The 21,633-nt window shown below is 39.3% G+C and overlaps 1 protein-coding gene across 9 annotated transcripts in view; it reads left to right on the forward strand.

Moving 5' to 3' along the window:
* The window catches only part of LOC149312597 (protein shisa-like-1), a 114,814-nt gene that overhangs the window by 67,678 nt on the left and 25,503 nt on the right, over positions 1-21,633 (forward strand). For 7 of the 9 annotated variants that reach the window (XM_089524945.1, XM_089524950.1, XM_089524942.1 and 4 more), the window contains exons 4-5: positions 6,236-6,541; positions 19,123-19,152. In XM_089524945.1, coding sequence (XP_089381071.1) covers positions 6,236-6,541; positions 19,123-19,152 — 336 coding nt within the window. The remainder of the gene's footprint in view (positions 1-6,235; positions 6,542-19,122; positions 19,153-21,633) is intronic. The other 2 variants (XM_089524951.1, XM_089524949.1) reach the window with 1 other exon arrangement.

A 21,633-nucleotide genomic window follows, 5' to 3' on the forward strand; every position in this document is an offset into this window, starting at 1 on the left:
CTAAATTGTAATATATACTGAAAATATGGGGTTCTTCAGAATGAACTACAGTTATGAGAATGGTGAAAATTCAATTGAAAAATGTGATTTGTTTCAAAATTTCAGGCTGTTTTTCAGGTACTCAGTTCTGTTCCTCTGCACTTTTTTTGTTTTGCAAAGTGAATCTGAACTACAGATCTGTCATAAATTATGTTGAGAATGTAAACTCTCATTTACTTTGTGCATGTAAAAACCAAGAATTTCCAAAGATTCTCTAATTCCCCATTGGCTGAGATTACAAGCATTTTGCATGTTTTAATGATTGTTTGCATTTTGGGACCTTTTTTGCAAAGAAAAATTCATTAGCACAGAAATGTTTAATGTGTATAAAACAAGGTGGATTTCTTTGTGCAGTAAACAGTGTCTTTTGTGCAGAAGCAAACTGGACCTGTTTATCCCGAATTGGCCTTTTTAGTCAGCAACGTGCTTGTACAAAGTGCGGGATGAGTCCTTCCTGAATCTTCGTTCGTGAAGCAAAGCCAGAGAGAGAGAGAAACAGTGTCTTTTGTGCAGAAGGCATTGTTTTCTGTGTAAGAAATGTGGCAATTTTTTTTTAATTCAAGATACACTTTTTCATCAAGGGCAAGAAAAATTTGTAATTTTTCCTGGCATTACCAATTTACAAGAAATAAGTGCTGCTATGCATACTTATCCATAACAAATAAAGGGGCTGAAGTTTCATGTGCATGAATGTTACCAACTAATGCAGTAGGACTGCTGATGTATCAGATTAGACAGCAGTGTGTATACTGGCATATTCTCTCTTGACAAATACATCCTACATAGTCTATATTTATAACCAGCTACCTGACATGCATTTACTTATCATGGACTTGAATTCATTTTCTCTTACATGTGCATGGGTTCCACTGGCTCTGCGGTAAAATATAACAGAGCTACAACTGCAGTAATGGTTGAGGGGAAACAGAAATTATTCTCCTCGCCCCCCAACACTGGTAATGCCAATGTGATGGCAGAAATATGTGTCTTTCTACTTGCACACTGGGTGACTTGGACAAGTCACACTCTCTCAGCCTCAGAGGAAAGCAAAGGAGACCCCTGCTGAACAAAGTCACCAAGAAAACCCTGTGATAGGCATGCCTTATAGTCACCATAACTCAGCACACAACAACACGATTTTTCCTATAGAAACCATCAAGATGGTGCTTGTGAATTTGTTCCATGCTTCCAAAATAATCAGTTCAATACTATAATATTAAAACATAGTGCAGAGGAGAAGGAGCAGAGGAGAAAAGGCAAGTTTGTGAGTTGAGGGTGGGAAAGAATTGTAGTTTCCGACCCAAGTAAAACATGTGCGGCTCAATAAGTATTGAAGAAATACTACTGGTTATAATACTAGTGGAAAGAGAGTGAATTTGAACCCAGACAAAGCTTGATATTTTTACTAGTTCCACAATAAAAGGCAGAACTTTGAAACAGGTTCAAAGATGTACCCTTTTTTATCTTCTGATTTAAATAAAACATTTTTTCAACAAAAGTAAAGCAATAGCTGTTATATTTAAATTAAGCTAAAGCACTCTTTGTTTCTTTTTTCCCCTTTTTTGTAATTGTCAGAAGCAGATGTTGTTTTTAAGGAACAGATGGAGATCCTACATATGGCCCCATCTAATAAAATGTTGTTTTAAAATAGTGTTCATTTTTCACTAAATGGTTTTAATGAACTGAACTGAATGCCTCCAGAACAATATATACAGAGAGACAGATGATGCAATTGTGAGAGGTGCTAATGTTTGTGTCGCCAAGTCCTTATTCTTCCACAAGGGATGTGACTTCTAAAAATATAGAAAGCATGTAAAAACTTTCAAACTGATATTGGAAGCATCCTTCATATCCTTCCCAAACACTGAAGGCCCACGTTGATTTGCTGTAGAACATGGAAATATTACTTTACTTACTACATCTCACAGAACCCCTTAGCTTGCATGAGCTCTGCCAATGTTGACTGCTGGCTTCTGGAAATTATAATTCTATATGTAACTTTTCCAAGCTCTCGTTCACTGAGAAGAGGTTTCCTATGAGTGGCCTGATCTGGATAACATTCCCATTTTCACACCATTCAATTCGGATGCTAAAAACTTGTAGGGTTTTTTAAAAAAGGTAATTTCAGCAGAATCAGTTCTATCTTTGCCATTAGTTTTTTCTTAATTTCTTTGATTCCCTACTTCAAATCACTCAAAATAAAGAATAAATTTTCTCCTTTCTTTGAGGTTTTAAGGCAGAGATTGGATGACCATCTGTGAAGAATACTAAATGCTTATACTAGCGAGGGATTGCTTACCCTGGGGGGCAACCCTTCCAATTTTGTAATTCTATAATTCTATCTATTATTCAATCTCAAAAGATTTTTTAAAACCTCTTTCTCTCACTTACATATTTGATATGCTGCTGTTTTACATGCCAGACTGATTTCAGTTCCCCACCATTATTCTTTTTGTTATGCCAGGGTGTGAAAAAGAGGAAAATGTTACTGGCTAGACACTCTACTAAGTTCATTCTCATACACTGAAGAACTGGCTATGCCTGAGGACCCACCTCCAAAGGTTTAATTTTAACTAAGAATACTTCAAAGAAACAGGGAGATGTTCAAATGTAAATCTGCGGCTGAATGCTGGCACTGGAATAGCATTGGTCATTTAAAATATCGTATTCATTGAATTTTGTTTTATTGTGTTCTCTTTGAATGGGGTTTTGTATTTGTTTACTACCCTGTACTTCCAATGTGCAGTACACATTTCACAACTAATGGTACATAGCTGGAGAACTGATGGTCTGCACACGCGCTATACTTACAATTGCTCCTTGGGCACAAACTGACTGGTAGCCTTTGGTAAATCACTTGCACTCTGCCTCAAGTCCCCAGCTGTAATGTGGAAGATTACAATATTTACAAAATGAAATATTTACAAAAACGAAAGACATAAAGTATTATAAATGCTTTAACAACCACAGGAAAGCACTGTGTAAAAGCTATGAATTTTATTTAGTATATATTGGTGTGGTTTCTACTTTGTCAGTGGTAACATCAAAACAGTTCCCAGTAAAAGGTTGGTGTTCAGGAGCATTAGTCTTGTCCTACAGGTTTATGAGTCTTGTTTTTATGACAACTCCTTTGGAATTTCTGTTGGCAGCTTTGCTTATAAAATGTTTGAAAACTGTTGGTCTGTGGCTGTGTAATCACTGAAAGTTCACCAAGTCATAAATGTGTTAGTTGTCATGTTGCCACCCTTCCAGCTTAGAATGACATGAGTAGTGCCATTCTGAAAGTCCCACTCTAATGGGCAGATGACTGTGTGGCAAATTTTCCTCTTGAACAGCTAATTCAAGCACAGCTAATTAGGGTTTTGGGCAACTTTAGTCTCTAACTGCAGGTGATGGAGCATAGCAGTCCCTGAAGAGGACTCTCCAATTCCTTTAGAGTAAGAGAGTCCACACAACAATTAAGCAAATCTCAGCTGCAATATACTTTCTGTAGTGTAAAACATATGGTGGTCCTAATTAAAATTAAAATACCACTGTGTTAGTGGTATCACATCCACTACTGTACAACAGTGGAGTAGTGTGATGCAGCTCGTCAGGTGAGTATCAAACCATCACACTTGGAAAGAAGGGAAATCACTTAGCAGCTCTCTTTAGAGTTTTTAAATTGCCCCCCCCCCCAAAAAAAAAAATCCTCTTTTTGTCTTTTGTTTTCCATGCTTGTTGGAGAAATAAAATTTACATATAATATGCTCCAAAAGAAATTTGAGGCATTCAAATGTAATATGCATGACATTCTGGACAGTGAGGTATTCTGTAAGTGAAGCAGACTGTGAACATAATTGTATAATAGGTTTTGCAAAAGCATTGACAGAAACAACAAGGCATTTAGTTTTCAGGCTGATTCAGTGACTCCCAAACCCATCCGCCCCGCATGCACACACACATTTCATACTGTTTTTGTTTACAGCACACTGTGTTCCATTAAGTTGGTCCTCCATTTAAAGATGCAGCACTCAACAGCCTGAAAGCAAGACCAGAGGGAATAATTTGGCAGTACCTGTGTTTTTTCTTAGAGCTGAACTACACAGTTGGCGGAATCATATGGTGCAGTACTTATTGGACTGAGCAATTTCATGCTTAAATGCCGAGCTTGAAAAGTTATGGGTGGCTTCAATTCGTCACAATATTCACACTTCTTAAGGTCTCAGAAGGGGGGAAATCTATCATCACAAAACAATTTACAAAGTTCTTCAAGCTAGGAGTTTGTTTTTTTTAATCTTCTGTTCCAACCAAACTACACCACTGTAGTTTCCAACCCAAGCAAAACATGTGTGGCTCAATAAGTATTGAACAAATACTACTGGTTATAATACTGGTGGAAAGTGAGTGAATTTGAACCCAAACAAAGCTTGGTATTTTTGCTAGTTCCACAGTAACAGGCAGAACTTGATGGAGTGAACCAGGTTCACAGATGTACCCTTTTGGACTAGTTATACAATTTGGATTTCAGAAAGAACTGTGTGTAGGTATGACATTGACACACAGTTGGTACAGATAAGACTGAAATGCCCATTTGTTGTTGTGTGCCTTCAAGTCGCTTCCAACCTATGGTGACCCTAAAACAAACTTATCATGGGGTTTTCTTTGCAAGGTTTGTTCAGAGGAAGCTTGTCATTCCTTTCCCCTAAGGGTGAGAGCTTGTGCCTTGCCCAAGGTCACCCACTGGATTTCATAGCCAAGCTGGGAATCGAAGCCTGGTCTCTAGAGTTGTAGTCCAACACTCAAACCACTATGCCACACTGGCTCTCAAACATACTGTCCAGTCATACATTGCAGATCTCTGCATGAAAAGTGACTGAAAGATGGGGGTAGAGGTAATGCATGCTCTCCATTCACTGAAATTAAAGCAAAGACAATACTGCTGGTGGGTTGGACTTTGTCATGGAAGAGAAAGAGGGAGAAATAGCCCAATCTAACCCCTCACTACTGATCTCATGGCTGCAAATTGTCAAGAACAGTGCATGCCTGGCTTATGGCAGTTGTGAAGTGAGGCCATCTTTTCATCAGTGTAGAATAGCCCTTAGAGCCAACATGGTCTAGGAGTTTGAGTGTTGGAGTGCGACTCTGGAGGCCAGCATTCAACTCTCCCTTTGGGCATGGAAAGATCACCACTGGGTGACTTTTGACAAGTCACATACTGTATATACTCAACCATAAGTTGATCTCATGTATAAGGCAAGGGCAGGTTATGGGGCCAAAATTATGGATTTTGATATGATCCATAAATAAGTCGAGGGTAAAACATAGCGGCATGTAACAAAGGATGTTAAGGATGATGCAAAGGAAAATGATGCCAAAGAACTTAGAAAATTCTGGCAGGCATAATTGTTTGTGCTTATCCTAAAGGATGGATGGATGGATAGATGAGAGAGAGTAGAGGGCATCCATGCTTCTTTTTGGTGCTCCCAGGATGGACAAAGCTCTCGCCTTTTACCACTCTGTTCAGAGAAAGGGGATACTTCGTGTGTGAGAGAGAGAGAGAGTTAAAGTAGTACATTGACCCATGGATACTTACATTGACCCATGGATAAATCGACCTAGGTTTTTTGGGTCAATTTTTGACTAAAATTTCTAGACTTATACATGAATATATAAAGTACTCTCCATCCCAGAAAACCCCATGATTGGGTCACCTGAGGGTCACCATAAGCCAGGAATGGCTTGAAGGCACACAACAACAGAAGCCCTTAGACGTGAGAAACTAGTATCAACATTTAGGCATCTCCGTTTTTCCCCTATCATACTACATTCCTAGGTACACTGTTCTTGCAGGATTTTGTAGCAATTCTTATTGCACATCCCTAATAATAAAACACTCCTGCAAAGGAAGCTTGTATTTTTGCCTGACTCATAGGTAATAAATAACTTTCATGATGAACTGTACCATTATTATAGGTATTTTGAATGGAGTTAGGATATAATGATGAAAGACCCTAAGTATGTACAGATATTATCAATATCTGGAGAGTTTTCTGTAAGGTAAGCTGCTTTTAGAGATGTAAAAGTGTAATAAGTAAAAATAGTTAACTGGCAAATAGATAGTGAGAATATGTATTTTAAAATATTTATTGGTTGAAGACAATGGCAACAAGTAATTGCTCATTGTTAACATTTATTTTGTCATTTCTCTTCGCAGTAATTACAGTGCATTACTAGGAGTGTGGATCTATGGCTTTTTTGTTGTGGTCTTGCTGGTACTGGACCTTTTGTATTACTCCTCAATGAACTACGATATTTGCAAACTATACCTAGCAAGTTGGGGAATCCAGGGGAAATGGATGAAACCGGAACCAAGCCGGTGGATTAAACCTTCTCAGGACCCAAGACAAGTACAGACTCAGGCTCAACCTCAGCCTACACCTCAAACATCGCAGGCAGTACATGCGTTAAAAGGAGAAGCTTTAAATCCACCGCTGATGTCTTTTCCAAGTTCAACTGCCTGGTAAGTTTTTTAGCCCACAGTGCCTTTTCAAATGTTGTAATACTGACTCATTTCTGACAATGAGTGGAAAGTTTTGGTTATTTTAAAACACTTGGTGTCTGTAGTGAGAAAGAGAATGCAAACCTCAATAATTCAGTGGCTTACACTAGATCTCTGCATTCTGAAGGAAAAGTTGATAGAATTCCACGATAGAGTTGACTGTACTATTTCAGGTGGAAGTGATAATTCTGAACCATTCCTTGTAGTAATTACTCTGTGTAGAGGCAACCCACCTTCTGCCAATATTTAAATCGTAATTGGGGATGGGTATAGGGAGAATATACCTGGAGCTGGTAAGATGTAGTGGTTTGAGTGTTGGACTAGGACTCCAGGAAACTAGAGTTTGAATCCCTCCTCAGCCTGGCAACCCACTGGATAACCATGGAGAACTCTCTCTCTCTCTCAGCCCCAGAGGAGACCAGTGGCCAACTGCCTCTGCATAAATCTTGCCAAGAAAATGCCATGGTAAGTGCGCCTTTTGGTTGCCATAAGTTGGAAACAACTAGAAAGCTCACAAGAACAAATAAGAAGAAACTTCAGAAGAGTTACTTTTCAATACAGTGTGCCTACGTCATACAAACAGGAAATAGCCCATGGCACAGGCACTGCACCACATACATGAGCCCCATTATTTTCAATGGGATTCAAGCATACACAGAATTTGCCTTACATGGGGGGGGGGGGCATCCGGAACAAATCCCCCATGTAAAGCAAGGGCACATTGCATGTAATAACCTGGAGGACCCTTGTATAAATGAGCAGGGATAGACTGAAAGAGGGTTTCCAACCCTTTAGTTTAAGCTTATAGGTGGTAACAGCATGTTATATTCATTCATCCTAAAACTGGGTTTCCAAGCACTGTCTGCTGTCTGCTTGTGTAAACAAAACTTTGAATACAAAGCCACATCTGAGCACAGAGATTTCTACTTCTGTTTGCCTGGGCCCTGCTTGGGGGCTAGAAGCAGGCAGTAGGGGAAAAAGGGAAGCCACCAGGAACTACTGTGGTGTTAGGGAAGTCCAATGCAGAGGTTGCAAGAAGAGGAAAGTTGCAAGAAGAGGAAAGCTGAATATGTTTTCTTTGTGACTTTCTTTGCAGTGAGTTTCTTGTGTGTCTTTTCTGTGCAGGGTGCTGTGTTTCAAGTTTTTTAACCTTACCAGGTTGCATTATCTTTGAAATGGATATATTGTTCAGAAAATTGTCGATTCAGAGGTGTGGTTTTGTATTCTATGGGTCAGCCCTCTTGCCTACCTTCTACTCAGTTTCTTGGGCTGATTGCTTGTCTTGAGTCTCATTGATTTGCCTTTGTGAAATGTGTGTTTTATACCTGTCTATGCCCACTACAGCAGCCATTTTGTGATGGTGCCAGTGACATTTTCTCAACATTCTGGATTTATTCACTACTCCAAAAAAAATACTACTTTTGTTCATATTTTACAATGAAGCAATACAATCTGCATTAACTGAAACTAGTACACAAACCAGAATGAAATTATCTTTCCATGTTTTCATGCTTCTGAATTTTATGATACAGTTCTCTAGTTTTTTAAAAATATATATCTTCCTGGAAACTGTTTGTAAAAATAGTGATATCAGGGGAAGCGGCATGCACACAATATATATATAATGGAAGTGTTTAGACAAATGTATAGAAGAGGTGAAAATGTGTACACATTAAAATTCCTTTTAATGTTCATATGGAATTTTAAAACCTTTTCAAAAACTAATGTTGAAAGAACATGGAATGCTATTATGCTTAGGGAAAATGTGAATATTATAAAAGGTGAAGGAGAAATATTTGCTTTTTTATTTTTTGTCTTAAATCTCTTATGTTGTTAGAATTCAGATAAATAGCCACATTAGTCTGGAATATCTGTATGCAGATGGGTCTTGTAGCACCTTTGAGACTAACTGAGCAAAAGAAATTGTAGCATAAGCTTTCATAGATTTGATCGACTTCTACACCTGAGGAATCAAACCACTACATCACAGTGGCTCTAAATTTTTAAAACCTGCTGGATCTGCAGTTATGATACAGAACAATGGCATTATAGTGCTGTACTTTTGAATATAGAACACGATAAGTGAGTAAATTATTTTTGATACAAGTACATATGCCATAATTTTATATACCACTTTCTATGCTTTTTCATACAGTGGTACCCCGGGTTACGAAATTAATTCGTTCCGCCGCCGCTTTCGTAACCCGGAAACTTTCGCTAGCCGAAAAGCCCATAGGCGCTAATAGCGAAAGCCGCGATTCCGTGTGAAATCGCGCCGAAAAGCACCAAATTTTTCTTCGTAACCCGAAATAACCTTCGTAACCCGGAAATGTTTTTTTCAATGGATTTTTTTCGTAACCCGGAAATTTCGTAAGGCGGCGCATTCGTATCCCGGGGTACCACTGTAGAAAGTCTATTATATAATTAAATGCACTGTAAATACTAGTATGCACTTAATGTGCAACAGTGATTTGGATCTACACTGTACTACTGTCTGCCCTTTTAAACAGATAACCTGAGGCCTTCAGTTGGTACTAAAATGTATGCAGTGTGCAACAATGAGTGGAGTCCACCTTGTCAAAAATGTACATCTGTCATAATGTCATTATGCTGCTAAGTGATAATATCCAGATAAATAAAAGTTAGATTTCAGGTAGCCATTGTGAAAATAGAGATGCAGACCATATCAGCCAAACTGGTGATAGCTTTACATAACTGATTTGCAGTGCTTTTGAAAGTTACATTTTGGACTACAACACCCAGAATCCCCCAGCGGCATGGCCAGTGCTCATTACAACTGGGGAATTATGAGACTTGTAATTCAAAAGTACATTTTCCAAGCTCTGCTGATATACTCCTCGGTTTTGAGTTTCATTTTGAGAAGACAAAAGGAGCAGAGGCCTGATGTAGCAGTAGGAGAAGTACATTTTAAAAGGTGTAGTATGAATTCTGCAATGGACTCACTGATCAAAACAATGCTGAGATACTTAATATGATCAGTGTCCTCAGAAAAAACAATGACATTTTTATTTTCCCCACCGACAAATGAGTACTGTCTGTTCGCAGAGGAGCTGAAAAACTGAGATTATCTTATATGCTCTGTTTGAATGTCTGGCAGCATGGTGCCTAGTTCTGGTGCACCCAGTTAATACATTAATTCCATGTGCTAGTGACTGTCTCTAGTTGAAGAAAGTTTTTTGGAATGTGTATCAAACAATTAATCTGTTTCCAGGGTTTAAAGAACGTGTAAACACTAAATGTTAGTCATATAAAACAGTTAGAAGTGGATAACAATCCTAATTAGAGATACTAACATCAGGAGCATCCGTGTGGGAATGACTTAAAAGTTGTATTTCAGTGAGTTCACCTACTGAAACGTTAGCATATGTTACAGTGGGTTGATGTACACATAAACTAAATGAAAAGTGTGGTTGTCTATCTTCTCTCTCCTCCCAGCTCTGCTTTTCATGATTTTAAACCCGATGACCTGTATTTCTGAATCAAAACCTTCTCAAGCACTTGTCTGTGGCACTGAAGTTTTGCACAGCATGTAATTGTTAATCTCCAAAGCAACCGTCTAAACAGCTGTGGAATAATAACATTTGGGAAAGAATATGCTTATATACAAATACACCCAGCAAGTGCAGCAAACACCAAGTATCTTTTCTTAGAAAAAGAATTGTTATAGCCCTATGGTTTACTTTATTGCTGCAACACTTCAGATTTTACATTCCAATGAGATACAGATGCAAGTATCTTTTTTTTCTTACTATGCCCTGATTTAGATGGGCCTTTGCGCTGCCCCCATCACGTGGTAGGGGTTGGCCGAAGGCGCACCATCCATATTGGTCTCACCCCTAGCATGTGACGGGGACGTCAAAATGGCAGCACCCTATTCACATGGGCACCACCATTTTGACGTGATGGACACGTAGCATCCGCACATCCTGTCGCACTTGCGACGTCACGAGTGCACCATTTGCACACTCGGGCGTCGCAAGCCCGACGCAAAAAGAACCCACTTTTGCGGGTTCTTTTTCCGCCACCGGGAAGCCTTGCCGTTTGGCAGCTGAAGCTTCCCACCAGCAGAAATGGAGGCAGCAGCAGACTGCCCTTTTTGGGCGGTCTGTATCCCGCCTATAGTTCAGCAAGTGGAGAGCCAATATGATGAAATGCTTTGAATAACCTCCCATGGAAACCCACTGTGTGCCCTTGAGCAAGTCACACTCTCTCAGATTAAGAGGAAAACAATAGCAAACCTCCTCTGAATAAAACATGCCAAGAAAATCCTAGGATAGGATCCCCATAAATCAGAGATGACTTGAAGGCATTCAACAGTACAAACACAATATGAGGGTTTCACAAACAACACAGGAAAAAGTAGAAGAGAGAAACGGACAATGCACTGAACTTCAATATGTCAAAGGACTAAATGTTCCCAAGGAATAAAAGCATCACTCTAAACCAGTGATGTCCAAACTCTGGCCTACCAGGTGTTTTGGACATCAGCTCCCAGAATCCCAGACCATTATCCACAATGGCTGAGGCTTCTGGGAGCTGAAGTCCAAAACACCTGTAGGACCAGCATTTGGACATCTCTGCTCTAAACTTACAAATAATAATAAATTGCTAACATACAGTAGTCTCGTAGTAATTCTGAAAAGCAATAAATATACATCCAAAGTGCTATAGAGAGCAATGTATCCCAAACTAGGTCCAAACCTCTGCTGCAGTGAAAAAGGTTCTATTAGTGGAGGTTGGCAAAAGGTTCCACAAATGGTAGATTACTACTTTCTCTGATCTTCAGAGCTCCAATTCCAAGCTTTGTTTCCACAACTCATAGATAATGGTCCCCACTTAAGTGGTTGCAGCAATACAGCATACTGATTGTAGATACTGTCAAAAGTAAACCGAAAGCAATGATAGTGGGAAAGTAGCACGGAAAAGATGACTTCCTCCAGAGGTTTTTTGAAGCGGTTTTGATATATCTTCATCAATTGTAGTGAACTATATATCCCAGCTAAGTATAGACTCCAAAATCCAATCTCTAAGATGCCACTTTTTCCACACACTTTCCAAAAAAATTGTAAACATAAAAGTAACATCATGAAATACCCATTATCTCCCAAAAATTAATATGTAACAAATAATGACACTGAAATCTTACTTCCCTGGGAAATAAACTACTCCCCATTTGATATCATAAATCTTTCTGTATGCTGTTTCCCGCTGGCAGCTTTATACAATCTGTTAGCAATAGTTTGTTTCTGATTTTGGGAGGAAGTCATGTGGCTAAATTTTATTAGCCTTGCTGATGCAGGCACAAGAGCATTTGCCCATCTCTAATTTTATGTGACTTCTATCAGCTTATTTTTTAAATGTCTTATTGGTTAGAGATGAATCCAAACAGAAACCTTTGTCCTGAAATGCTGTATTGTGTTTGCTGTACACTGTTGTATATACTCATGTATAAGTCTAAAAATATTAGTCAAAAAATTCAACCCAAAAAACCCTGTGTTGACTTTGGGTCAGTGTATGTACTGTACTTTAACTCTTATCAAAATGGAAACTATTCTCTTTTCTGAGTAGTGAACGGTGAGAGTTTAGTCCATCCTGGGAGAACCTAAAAGAAGCACTAGTCCCCTCTGCTCCCTCCATTGCTGCTATACTTCTGGCCTTTTTTAAAGCCAGTCTGGGAAAATAATGGTGTTCTTTGGCATCATTTGTTACTTTGTTCTTTATATCCTTTGTTACATGTTCCTAAGTTTTACCCTCGACTTATCCACGGATCATATCAAAATCCATAATTGTGGCTACAAAACTTGCTCTTGACGTATACACGAGGTCGACTTATAGTCGAGTATATGCAGTAATTGAAAAATGAAAAATAGGCCTTGTCTTTAAAACTATGGAAATGAAAACACCAAAAACAAACTTAACTTACTTTTTTAATATTGTGAATCTATATCTGGGGATTAATGCTGTTTCTGTGGGAAACAGAGAGGGTTTTATTTTTACAAAAAAATATATTAATAAAATGAATATGAGACACACCTGTGTTAATGTGTTTCAGTCTAGAAAGCTAAAGCTACTTTTTTCCCCTCCTTTTTTTCTTGCTGTCTCTGCTAGATGTGATAATGTTCTTTGCTGCACAGTACCAAAACATTGCATTGCATTTTTGTTTGTAGTTTAAACTGCAGCTGTTTCTGGCTCAATGCTAAGCTTCACATGGTCAAAACTGGGACCTTTTGCATAAAAACACATAGAGATACCTTATACTGAGCCTACATTATTGTCCATTTCCATGTAAACCTCCATGTTCCAGCTCCTGAAAATAGATGTAAATCTTTGCTTATTTCATTTGCACATCAAAGAGCAAATTGTTTCAAAAGTTATTAATGAGATTACAAAAGTTTTTACAGGATTTTTAGATTATTTCTCACATCCAGGACTGTTTGTGAAAAATTTGTTTGCACAAAAAGTTCAAAGCCGGCATTTATTTATTTAACACCCTATCTTTTTCTCCTCTTGGGATTCAAGGTGATCCACAAAATGAAGATGTCAAAAAAAGGTTTTATGCAAACAGGTCTTTGTTTTTGCACAAAAAGAGGATGAGAGACGTTTTTAATGTAAACCGGGCTTTCACTACAAAATTCTGAAATGTGAAAAATATCAAAACATTGATTGTTTTTGAAGTGGAATGTGTCAGTGTGTTCAGAAACTTTCTCATAGCAAATATAAGAAAATGTTTCAATGTTTACTCCCCTCCTACAAGTTCCATCATCTGTCATTATGCAAGCTCAGTCTCTTGCATAACTATGTATATAGAGAGGGGGGTCAATGACTGCCTGAGTCAAAGAACAAGATCTTTTTCTTCCATTTGTAGAACTTGACTTGGACTTGTTGAATCAACCAGGCATGCAAGGTGTGTAAACTGGAGGCCATCTCCAGCATTCTCCTCTGACCTGCTAGAATGACACACACACACACACACACAATGCAAGGGATATGTTGTGAGTTATTTGAGTTCTATCAAAAGATAAAAAATAACATTCCTAAACTCTAAAAGGGTTGTTCCACAGAGCTGGGGTTTTATGTGAATGAAAAGAAAATGGAAAATTGAGTATACCATATTGTTCAACAATAAAAACTTGCTTATTTTACAGTGATTATACAGGTTGAGAGGAAGCCAACTTTGTTCTCTATTAAAAATCCTCCACTCCACCTCTTGAAAGTGGAATAATAAATATCCCGTATGTGTAGTGTAGCATTAATGTTGGGCAAACTCCCCTCAGCTCAGTTCAGATAGAACTCAACCTTCTCAGAGAACTATCAAAGAAGAAAGCTCACTGATTCCCAAAAGTTCTTTCACTGCTTGTAGGGTTGCTTGTACTTTATGATCCTGCCTACTGTTTTCAGCTGCTGTTTTTTCCCCCCCAAGCATTGGGCTTTACTCACAGCTTGAGTCCATCTGTGCAGAAGAAGTACATAAAGAGAGGTGTTTAAGGCTGCAGGGAACTGTACAGGACCTGAGTTAAGGCCCTACACTACTCAGAGGATTTTTGGTCCTAGAGGAGAAGATTGTAGTGAAGTTTTTGAGCTTGTCAACTAAACCTTGGGGAGCTCCATAGCCCAAATGAGCCAAGATGTAAGTGCAGGGCTCCTCTTTTATATAGACATAACTCAATAATAATAATAATAATAATAATAATAATAATAATACGATTTATTTGTATTTCCCGCTTCTCCCAAGGATCGAAGCAGGATTACAACAGAATATATAATACAAACAATGCAATACAAACAATTACTCTTACATATACGGCTACAATAATACCAATGACAATTATTAAAATCAGCCTCTGAGAAAGAAGCTTCTTTTTACAAAATCTTTTTATGCCTCCGCAGCATCCTTTTCTTCCCTGTCTATCTAGACTTTTTCAGCAGCATCAATATTAGGAGGATGGTGAAGGAGTCCTGAGGAAATACAAACTTTTGGTGTTGGGCTGCAGAAGCATGTCTGCAGTAAACCATACTATAAAGCTTGAGTAGGGAAATAACAGAATTCTACTCTAGCTGATCCAGCTGTAGCTACATGTGCCTTCTTACAACAGGCAAGATAAACAGCAGCTGCCTTTGGAATCTGTTACTGAGCATGTATAAACAGCAAAACAGAGAAAAGAGAAGACCAGAGAAGCCTCACCAAATCTCTCTAGCATGTTTTTTTAAAGAAAAGAAAAAAGCATAGCTCCTCAAATTTGGCCACCAAAATGGAAATTATTTTGAGAAGTGGAAGCTGGTGAACGATGCATTTTGGAAGAAGCCTTGAAGTGCTCTCTAGAAGATTCCACATGTTTTTGTTACTTGTGCAATGCTTACCTGATCTGGTTGCTCCATTTCACATGTGCACATCCTTAGTTCTGGATTAAAAGTCTGCCAAAACATGTCCAATCATCTCTTATTTTTTGTGGTCCAGAAACCTAGCCCTATTATTTCCAAGTTATTTCTGCCCTAGTATGTTATGTTCCCTCCAGGTTGTATTTTTTACAAAGGAGATTGTGTGGGGTTACTGAAATAATGTGTGCCTTCGTTGATCTGCATTGCCTCACAGTGCCTTTCCACCAGCTCAGTGCTCTTGTCATTCACATTTATCCCACTAAATAGCTTGATAATAAGATATCTGAAGGACCCTCCCTACTTACAAGATTCTGGTTGCCTGGTTGTAGCTTGATAGGTGTTGCTACTTCATATTCCACTTAAATATTCCACCACCTCTCTGAAATGTAGCTGGGGTTTATGTAGAACAGGCCTTCTGGATAATGGCACTGGAACACTCTTCTATCAGAGGAACATCTCATATGTCCCCTTCTAACTTTTTAAAGGGTAGCAAAGACAGTCTTCTTTAGTCAGATATTTAATTGATAGGGTTGATTTATCTAGCAGAAGAGTTGATTTTTCTTCCGTTTGGCTCGCCTGCTGATGTTGAACTATGGATTCTAGTCAAAATATAGGTGATGACTCCTTTCCAAAGACAGGCCCTTGTCTTCCCCCAGAATGTTCTCTAGGGGGCTGCAGCCAGAGAACAGAGTGTAGGCCAGAGAAGGGGAAATAAATTCACCAGTATGATCTTGTTTATCCCGAATTGGCCTTTTTAGTCACCAACGCGCTTGTACAAAGCGCGGGATGAGTCCTTCCTGAATCTTCGTTCGTGAAGCAAAGCCAGAGAGAGATGATCTTGTATTTAGGCCACTTGCTGCCTATTTCTGTTTGATTGTAAACTGCTTTGGAATATCTTTGGTGTCTAAAAACTGACATACACATTTTAACATGAAGTAATAAATTTATTCAGTACTTCCTTTCTTCAAATATCAAAACTAATTTTATATTTTAGGGACACAAAATACATTGGTTGTAGTCAGACACTGAAGATTATCAAACCAGCGCTTAAGCACTGGTAAATCACCTCTAAAACAATGAGGAACTGTGTGTGTGAGAAAGCCTGGCACACTTCCTCAGCATCAGGGAATCACCGGCTCTCCTCCAGCATCCCTGAATCGTTTGGGGAAAGGCAATTTCCCCTGAATGGAAACTGCATTCAGAGGAAATTCCCTCTCCCTGAACAATTCAGTGTTGCTGGAGGAGAGCCATGCCCAACTCTGCCGCAGCCAATGGGTGCGCGATACGTCAGTTGGCTGTGGCAGAAGGGGCATGGTGTGCACACACTGGGCCCCAAGCGCTGCTGGGAAAGTGAGTCCCCATGGATTACAGGCCCCGGCAGCCCTAGCACTGAGGAGAAGAAGGAGGGGAGGGAGGAAGGACTTGTCATCCATGAATGATCAAAACCATGAATGGCAAGTCCTTGGATACCAAGGGACGAGTGTACTGTATTTGCCACCAGCTCCACTGCTGCCCTACACCACTTTTAACAGGGACTTCAATAACACAGGTGTCGCTGGGAAGAAATCAAACTGGTAGGATGGCTGGGCCTGGCTGCATGTGCATTCCACTTGCTCATGTACACAGGAGTGGAAAAGGTGATGTGATAGGAGATCAGCAGAAATGTGATGGTAATGTTCCTTTGCACATTCACATGGGCAGGCAGAGGGAAGAGAATGGGACGGGGAACAGAAAGAGGAAGTGTACATGTGTTGCCTCACTCACATGTATGGAGTGGGGAAGGGAATGAGATGGGGGAGTCTGAGGAGGAAGGCTGTGCTTTCACTCATGCAGGCAGGTAGCAGAAGGGGAATAAGATGGGGAAGTGCAAGGAGGGAGGGTTCGCATATTCCCTTTCTCATGCAGGGGGAAGGGGATGGGGTTGGTGTCCCCCTTTTCCTTCCACTCACCCTTCCATCCTGTTCCCTCCACCCCCATTCCTCAGAACAAGTCAGTGAGTCACCAGGCCCGCCCGCCCCACCAGTACAGGTGTGTGTGTGTGTGTGTGTGTGTAAGATGGTTTTTGGAGGGGCTAGAGATATTTATGTTTTTTCTACTCTTGTGGGGGTCCTACACCCTAACTCCTGGGAAAGTTGAGGGCTGACTGTAGCATGAAAGCCATGTTAGTCTGGATCCATTCTGCAATGTATAAAACAGATTGTGCATTGTGGATGAAATCACAAATACAATTTGGTGTATTGATGTGCTGATTGGGTATGGACCGTTATCACCATCACAGGAGTGACATTAAACATGGTGATTGATACTTTGTGCAGCTGTTAAGGCTGTTCTCTGAATTTTCTTTGCTAGAAAAGAGGTACTCTTGCTGTCGAATTTGAAGCACATGTTCTGTCACAACCACCTTTGGTAATTTCAAACAGGCATGGTTTCCCACCCCTCATGCAGAGAGCTTGAGGAAGTCCTTGCCAGTTGTCTGGGTCCTTTTTGGGGTCTCCTTTATCAACTTCTTATCACCAGAGTTCTCATCTTACAATAGTGGTTAAACCAAACATTTTCAAGTATAGGAATTTCAGGATATTTACATGAGAAGGAAGAGACTCTTTTGTTACTCTTTTAGGGTATATATTATAATTATTATAATTATTCACTGATGTATACATATATGTGCATCCCCTTTATTATTATTCCAATATGTTCCATTATATTATCTGTAAGGCATCTTATTTTAAGTTATATAGCCATGTTTATCTGGACTTTTTTATCAATACTCAAACAATTATCCATGATAGAATACAATCTCAACTGTTACTGAAACTATTCTTCATGAACTATTCTTACTAGCAGGGCTTATCAGGAACTTTTCTCAGGAAGGCTACATTTACTCTACTAGCTGATTTAAGATATCTCCAGTGTACTAACTTGCAGGGTGATCTGAGGTCATTCTTTATGGGTTTTGCATACATATTTTAAGGAAACAAACTTCCCAAACTTGAAATCTAAACAACTTTTTTCCTTTCTTTTATTTCAAGTAAGAAAATGGGCAGACAATGCTATGAATCTTAGGCTCTATATTCACCATCTGTGGGTTTCTGACAGGTTATATGTCTTTATTTAATGATACAGTATATAAACATGTTAATGGCACCTGCACAGATTGAGGAGTTTCCCACTAAAATTTGACTTTTTTTGAAACATTCTAGCTAGTTTTCCAGTCATCTTTGATGGACCCTAGAATCAAGCTGGCCACCTATGAAATGGTTTAACTTTCAGGTTGCCAACATTCTGTCTGATTCTAGTTTGAGATAATGCCAGATGGACTACAGAGGTAGAAAGAAGGTTCAATTCTCAGTGTCTTAGATTTTAGGCAGAAAGAAGCATACTCTTTTAGGTGTGGTACATACCACTCTGAAAGGGTGGGCTGAAGGTATCCATTTTTCTTCCGGAGGGATGCCGCAGCAGCCAAACTGCGTGGAGTCCCTCCGCAGCAAATAGAACCCAGAAAAACTGGGTTCTTTTAAAGGCACCTGGCGCACGTCACAAGTGCACCATTGACACACCGGTGACATAAGCGACATGCAGCTATGTCTGTATGCTGCATGTCGCTTATGTCATCATGGCGGTGCCCATGTGGATGGGATGCCACCATGTTCCCGAACCTTAGTATCAGCGACGGCACGCTGCTTTTGGCCTGTCTGTCCTGGTTCTTAGTTTCTTCTGTGTTGAGTGATTCATGTCCTAGGTACTGCACTGGGGGAGCTTTTTGTCATGAGTACACACTCGGTCTTCTCCCCTGACTCTTGACTGCTGTAGCCAACACGCAGAGTGAGATGCCACAGGGGGATTAAGTGCAGAGATGCAGTACAAGTGTAGACTAGGGTCAGGCTTGAGCTTGTGTTAAGTATAAATAAACCTGAATAACCATTAGACAATGTACCTGTTAAGAATGCTGCAGCCTATGTGTGTGTTGAATATTAATGGTGACTTCCAGGGAATATAAGGGTCCACAATTTAAACTTTTTCATTAGTATGTAGTAGTTTTCTTAGTCTTGAAAAGGAAATGCAAGTACCGTATATAAGATATATACTGTTACATTGTTAACATGTATTTTTTTGTGTGTGTTTTTGTTCTCATTTGTCTTCTAAAGCATTAAACGAGGAACCTATGTTAGGATCAGGTGAGCACGTCCCATACAGGTGATACATCTGTAATCACATCTGTGATGGGGAAGCCCCCCAACCCTGATTTTTCCATGTTCTTTCCCTAGCTATTCCTTTCCCCCCCCCCCTAAAAATCTCAAGCATTTTGAAGGATTAATATTTACATTTCCTGTGCGTGACCCACTTGTTCCTGATTTTTCCCAATATCTTTCACTGCTTCACAGTGACAGAGTGTGCCCTCTTTCTCCTTCGATATGCAGATGTCTGTGTGTTTGAATGTGTTTAGCTTAGCTTTCTCAGTGAAACCAGTGGGTCTTAATAACACTGAGTTTGGTAGTATTTGTTGGCCATAATGTCTGGAAGAACAATGACATCTCCTGCTTAGCTGTTCCCTCAATCCTTGTGCTACTGCTGTAGATTTTCCCTGATTTACCCTAGCTCCCCAAATGCAATATACCTCACTCTCAGCATTTATGTGACCTACACTTATAAAATTTACTATTCAGTATAGAAACTAGTAGCTACCCTTGAACATAGACTTAAACACACTTAATCATACTAAAAATAAACAAAAACAATCATTAATTTTCATTTCGTCTTTCATCTGATATAAAGAACACTGGCAAAATATTTGTAATACCAATTTAATTTTTAAATGTGCAACCAGATGTCAACCAATGTGTGCATCTTCATTAAATATAAGTTGGGGGGGGGGGCTGTTTGTAAGACTGTCTTACAAGACCCATCAGTGAGAATGTTTGAAAACCTTTCAAGTGAATATCCACAATATCCACCTCCTTTCTTCTGAATATTCACAATTTGGGCTGAAGTTTGCAGCCACAATGTCCACTTTCATCTTCTGTGTTCATAATCCATAATGGAAGCAGTGCTAAAGTTAGAGATTCTTGTATTAAAAGGAGATGTTGGTGCATATATCTAAGGTCATGGTTTAATTTACCATCACCATCTACAAAAGACTACCTTTTTGTTCATTTCTCCAAGTGGATCCATCCAGTCTATGAAATATTTTAAGCTGAATTTATGTTTATTTTTAAAATTAAGGTTGTTTTATTGCATTTGACAGTTTATAGCCTCACCAATCTAAAGAAGAGCTAAGTTCACATTTAACCAGCAGCAGGCAGTGAACACAAAATATTGCAGAAAACCTAGAGAATGCCACATCCCAAATCAGTCATGAAATTCAGGAATAAACAAATCATTCTCTCTGCTCAACAATTTCAAAGGCTAATGCTTTTATTGCTTTGATTCACAGCAGTGTTTTACTACTTAACATAGTTTCTGTTTATGAACTTGCTCTGTTTCCTTTCAACAGTAATAATATTCCCAGTGCAAATGTTAAAAACAGCTCATTTATCACCAACAAAAAAATGTCAGTCACTACATAGCAAATATTTTCCATACTCAGACAAGAAGAGCATATAGAGTTCCACTACATAATTGGTAGGATGATAAAAGGATGCCAAATCACCATGGGTACTGTGATAGTGATTTCATAGCATTCTCAAATACAGTTTAGTTTTAAAATACTGCATTACTTCTAGCACTTGGAAGGTTAATTTTAAAAGTAATGAATCTCATTACACATAACAGTACTTGTTGCAATGCTAATTGAAAAAGTAACATGTTTTGTTACTTGTTGTCCTGCTCAGTACTTTTCTATCACTTGTTTTCTGACAGAAGAAACTTTAGGATTAATAAGAGAATGTCATAAAGTTTTAACAGGTCAAAGAGGGGATGGTTCTAGTCCCCTTCTCAAACTATACAATACTTGTGAAAATAAGTAACTACGGCCCACAGAGCTCTGTCCTGGGCCCAGTGCTATTCAACATCTTTATCAATGACTTGGATGGCAGAATTGGGGGCATATTTATCAAATTTGCAGATGACACCAAATTAAGAGAAGTAGCTAATACCCCAGAGGAAAAGATCAAATTTCAAAATGACCTGAATAGACTAGAAACCTGGGCCAAAGCTAACAAAATGAAATTCAGTGAAATATGGAAAAATGTAAGGTACTGCACTTAGGGCAGAAAAACAAAATGCACAGATATAGGATGGGAGACACCTGGCTGAACGATACTATATGTGAAAGGGATCTAGGAGTCCAAGTAGACCACAACTTGAACATGAGTCAACAGTGCAATGTGGCAGCTAAAAAGTCCAATGCAATTTTAGGCTGCATCAATACAAGTATAGTGCCTAGGTCAAAGGAAGCAATAGTGCCACTCTATTCTTCTTTGGTCAGGTCCCACCCCGAATACTGTGTCCAGTACTGGACACCACAACTCAAAAAGGACGTTGAGAAACTGGAGTGTATCCAAAGGCAGCCGACTAAAATGGTAATGGGTCTTGAAACCATGCCCTATGAGGAACCACTTAGGGGGCTGGGGATGTTTAGGTTGGAGAAAAGGAGGTTAAGAGGTGATATGAAAGCCCTGTTTAAATGTTTAAAGGGATGTCATATTGAGGATGGAGCA

The sequence above is a fragment of the Sceloporus occidentalis genome, unplaced genomic scaffold (genome assembly GCF_023333645.1).
Source record: "Sceloporus occidentalis isolate IW3139 unplaced genomic scaffold, rSceOcc1.0.p SCAF_5, whole genome shotgun sequence".
Lineage (NCBI taxonomy): Eukaryota > Metazoa > Chordata > Lepidosauria > Squamata > Phrynosomatidae > Sceloporus > Sceloporus occidentalis.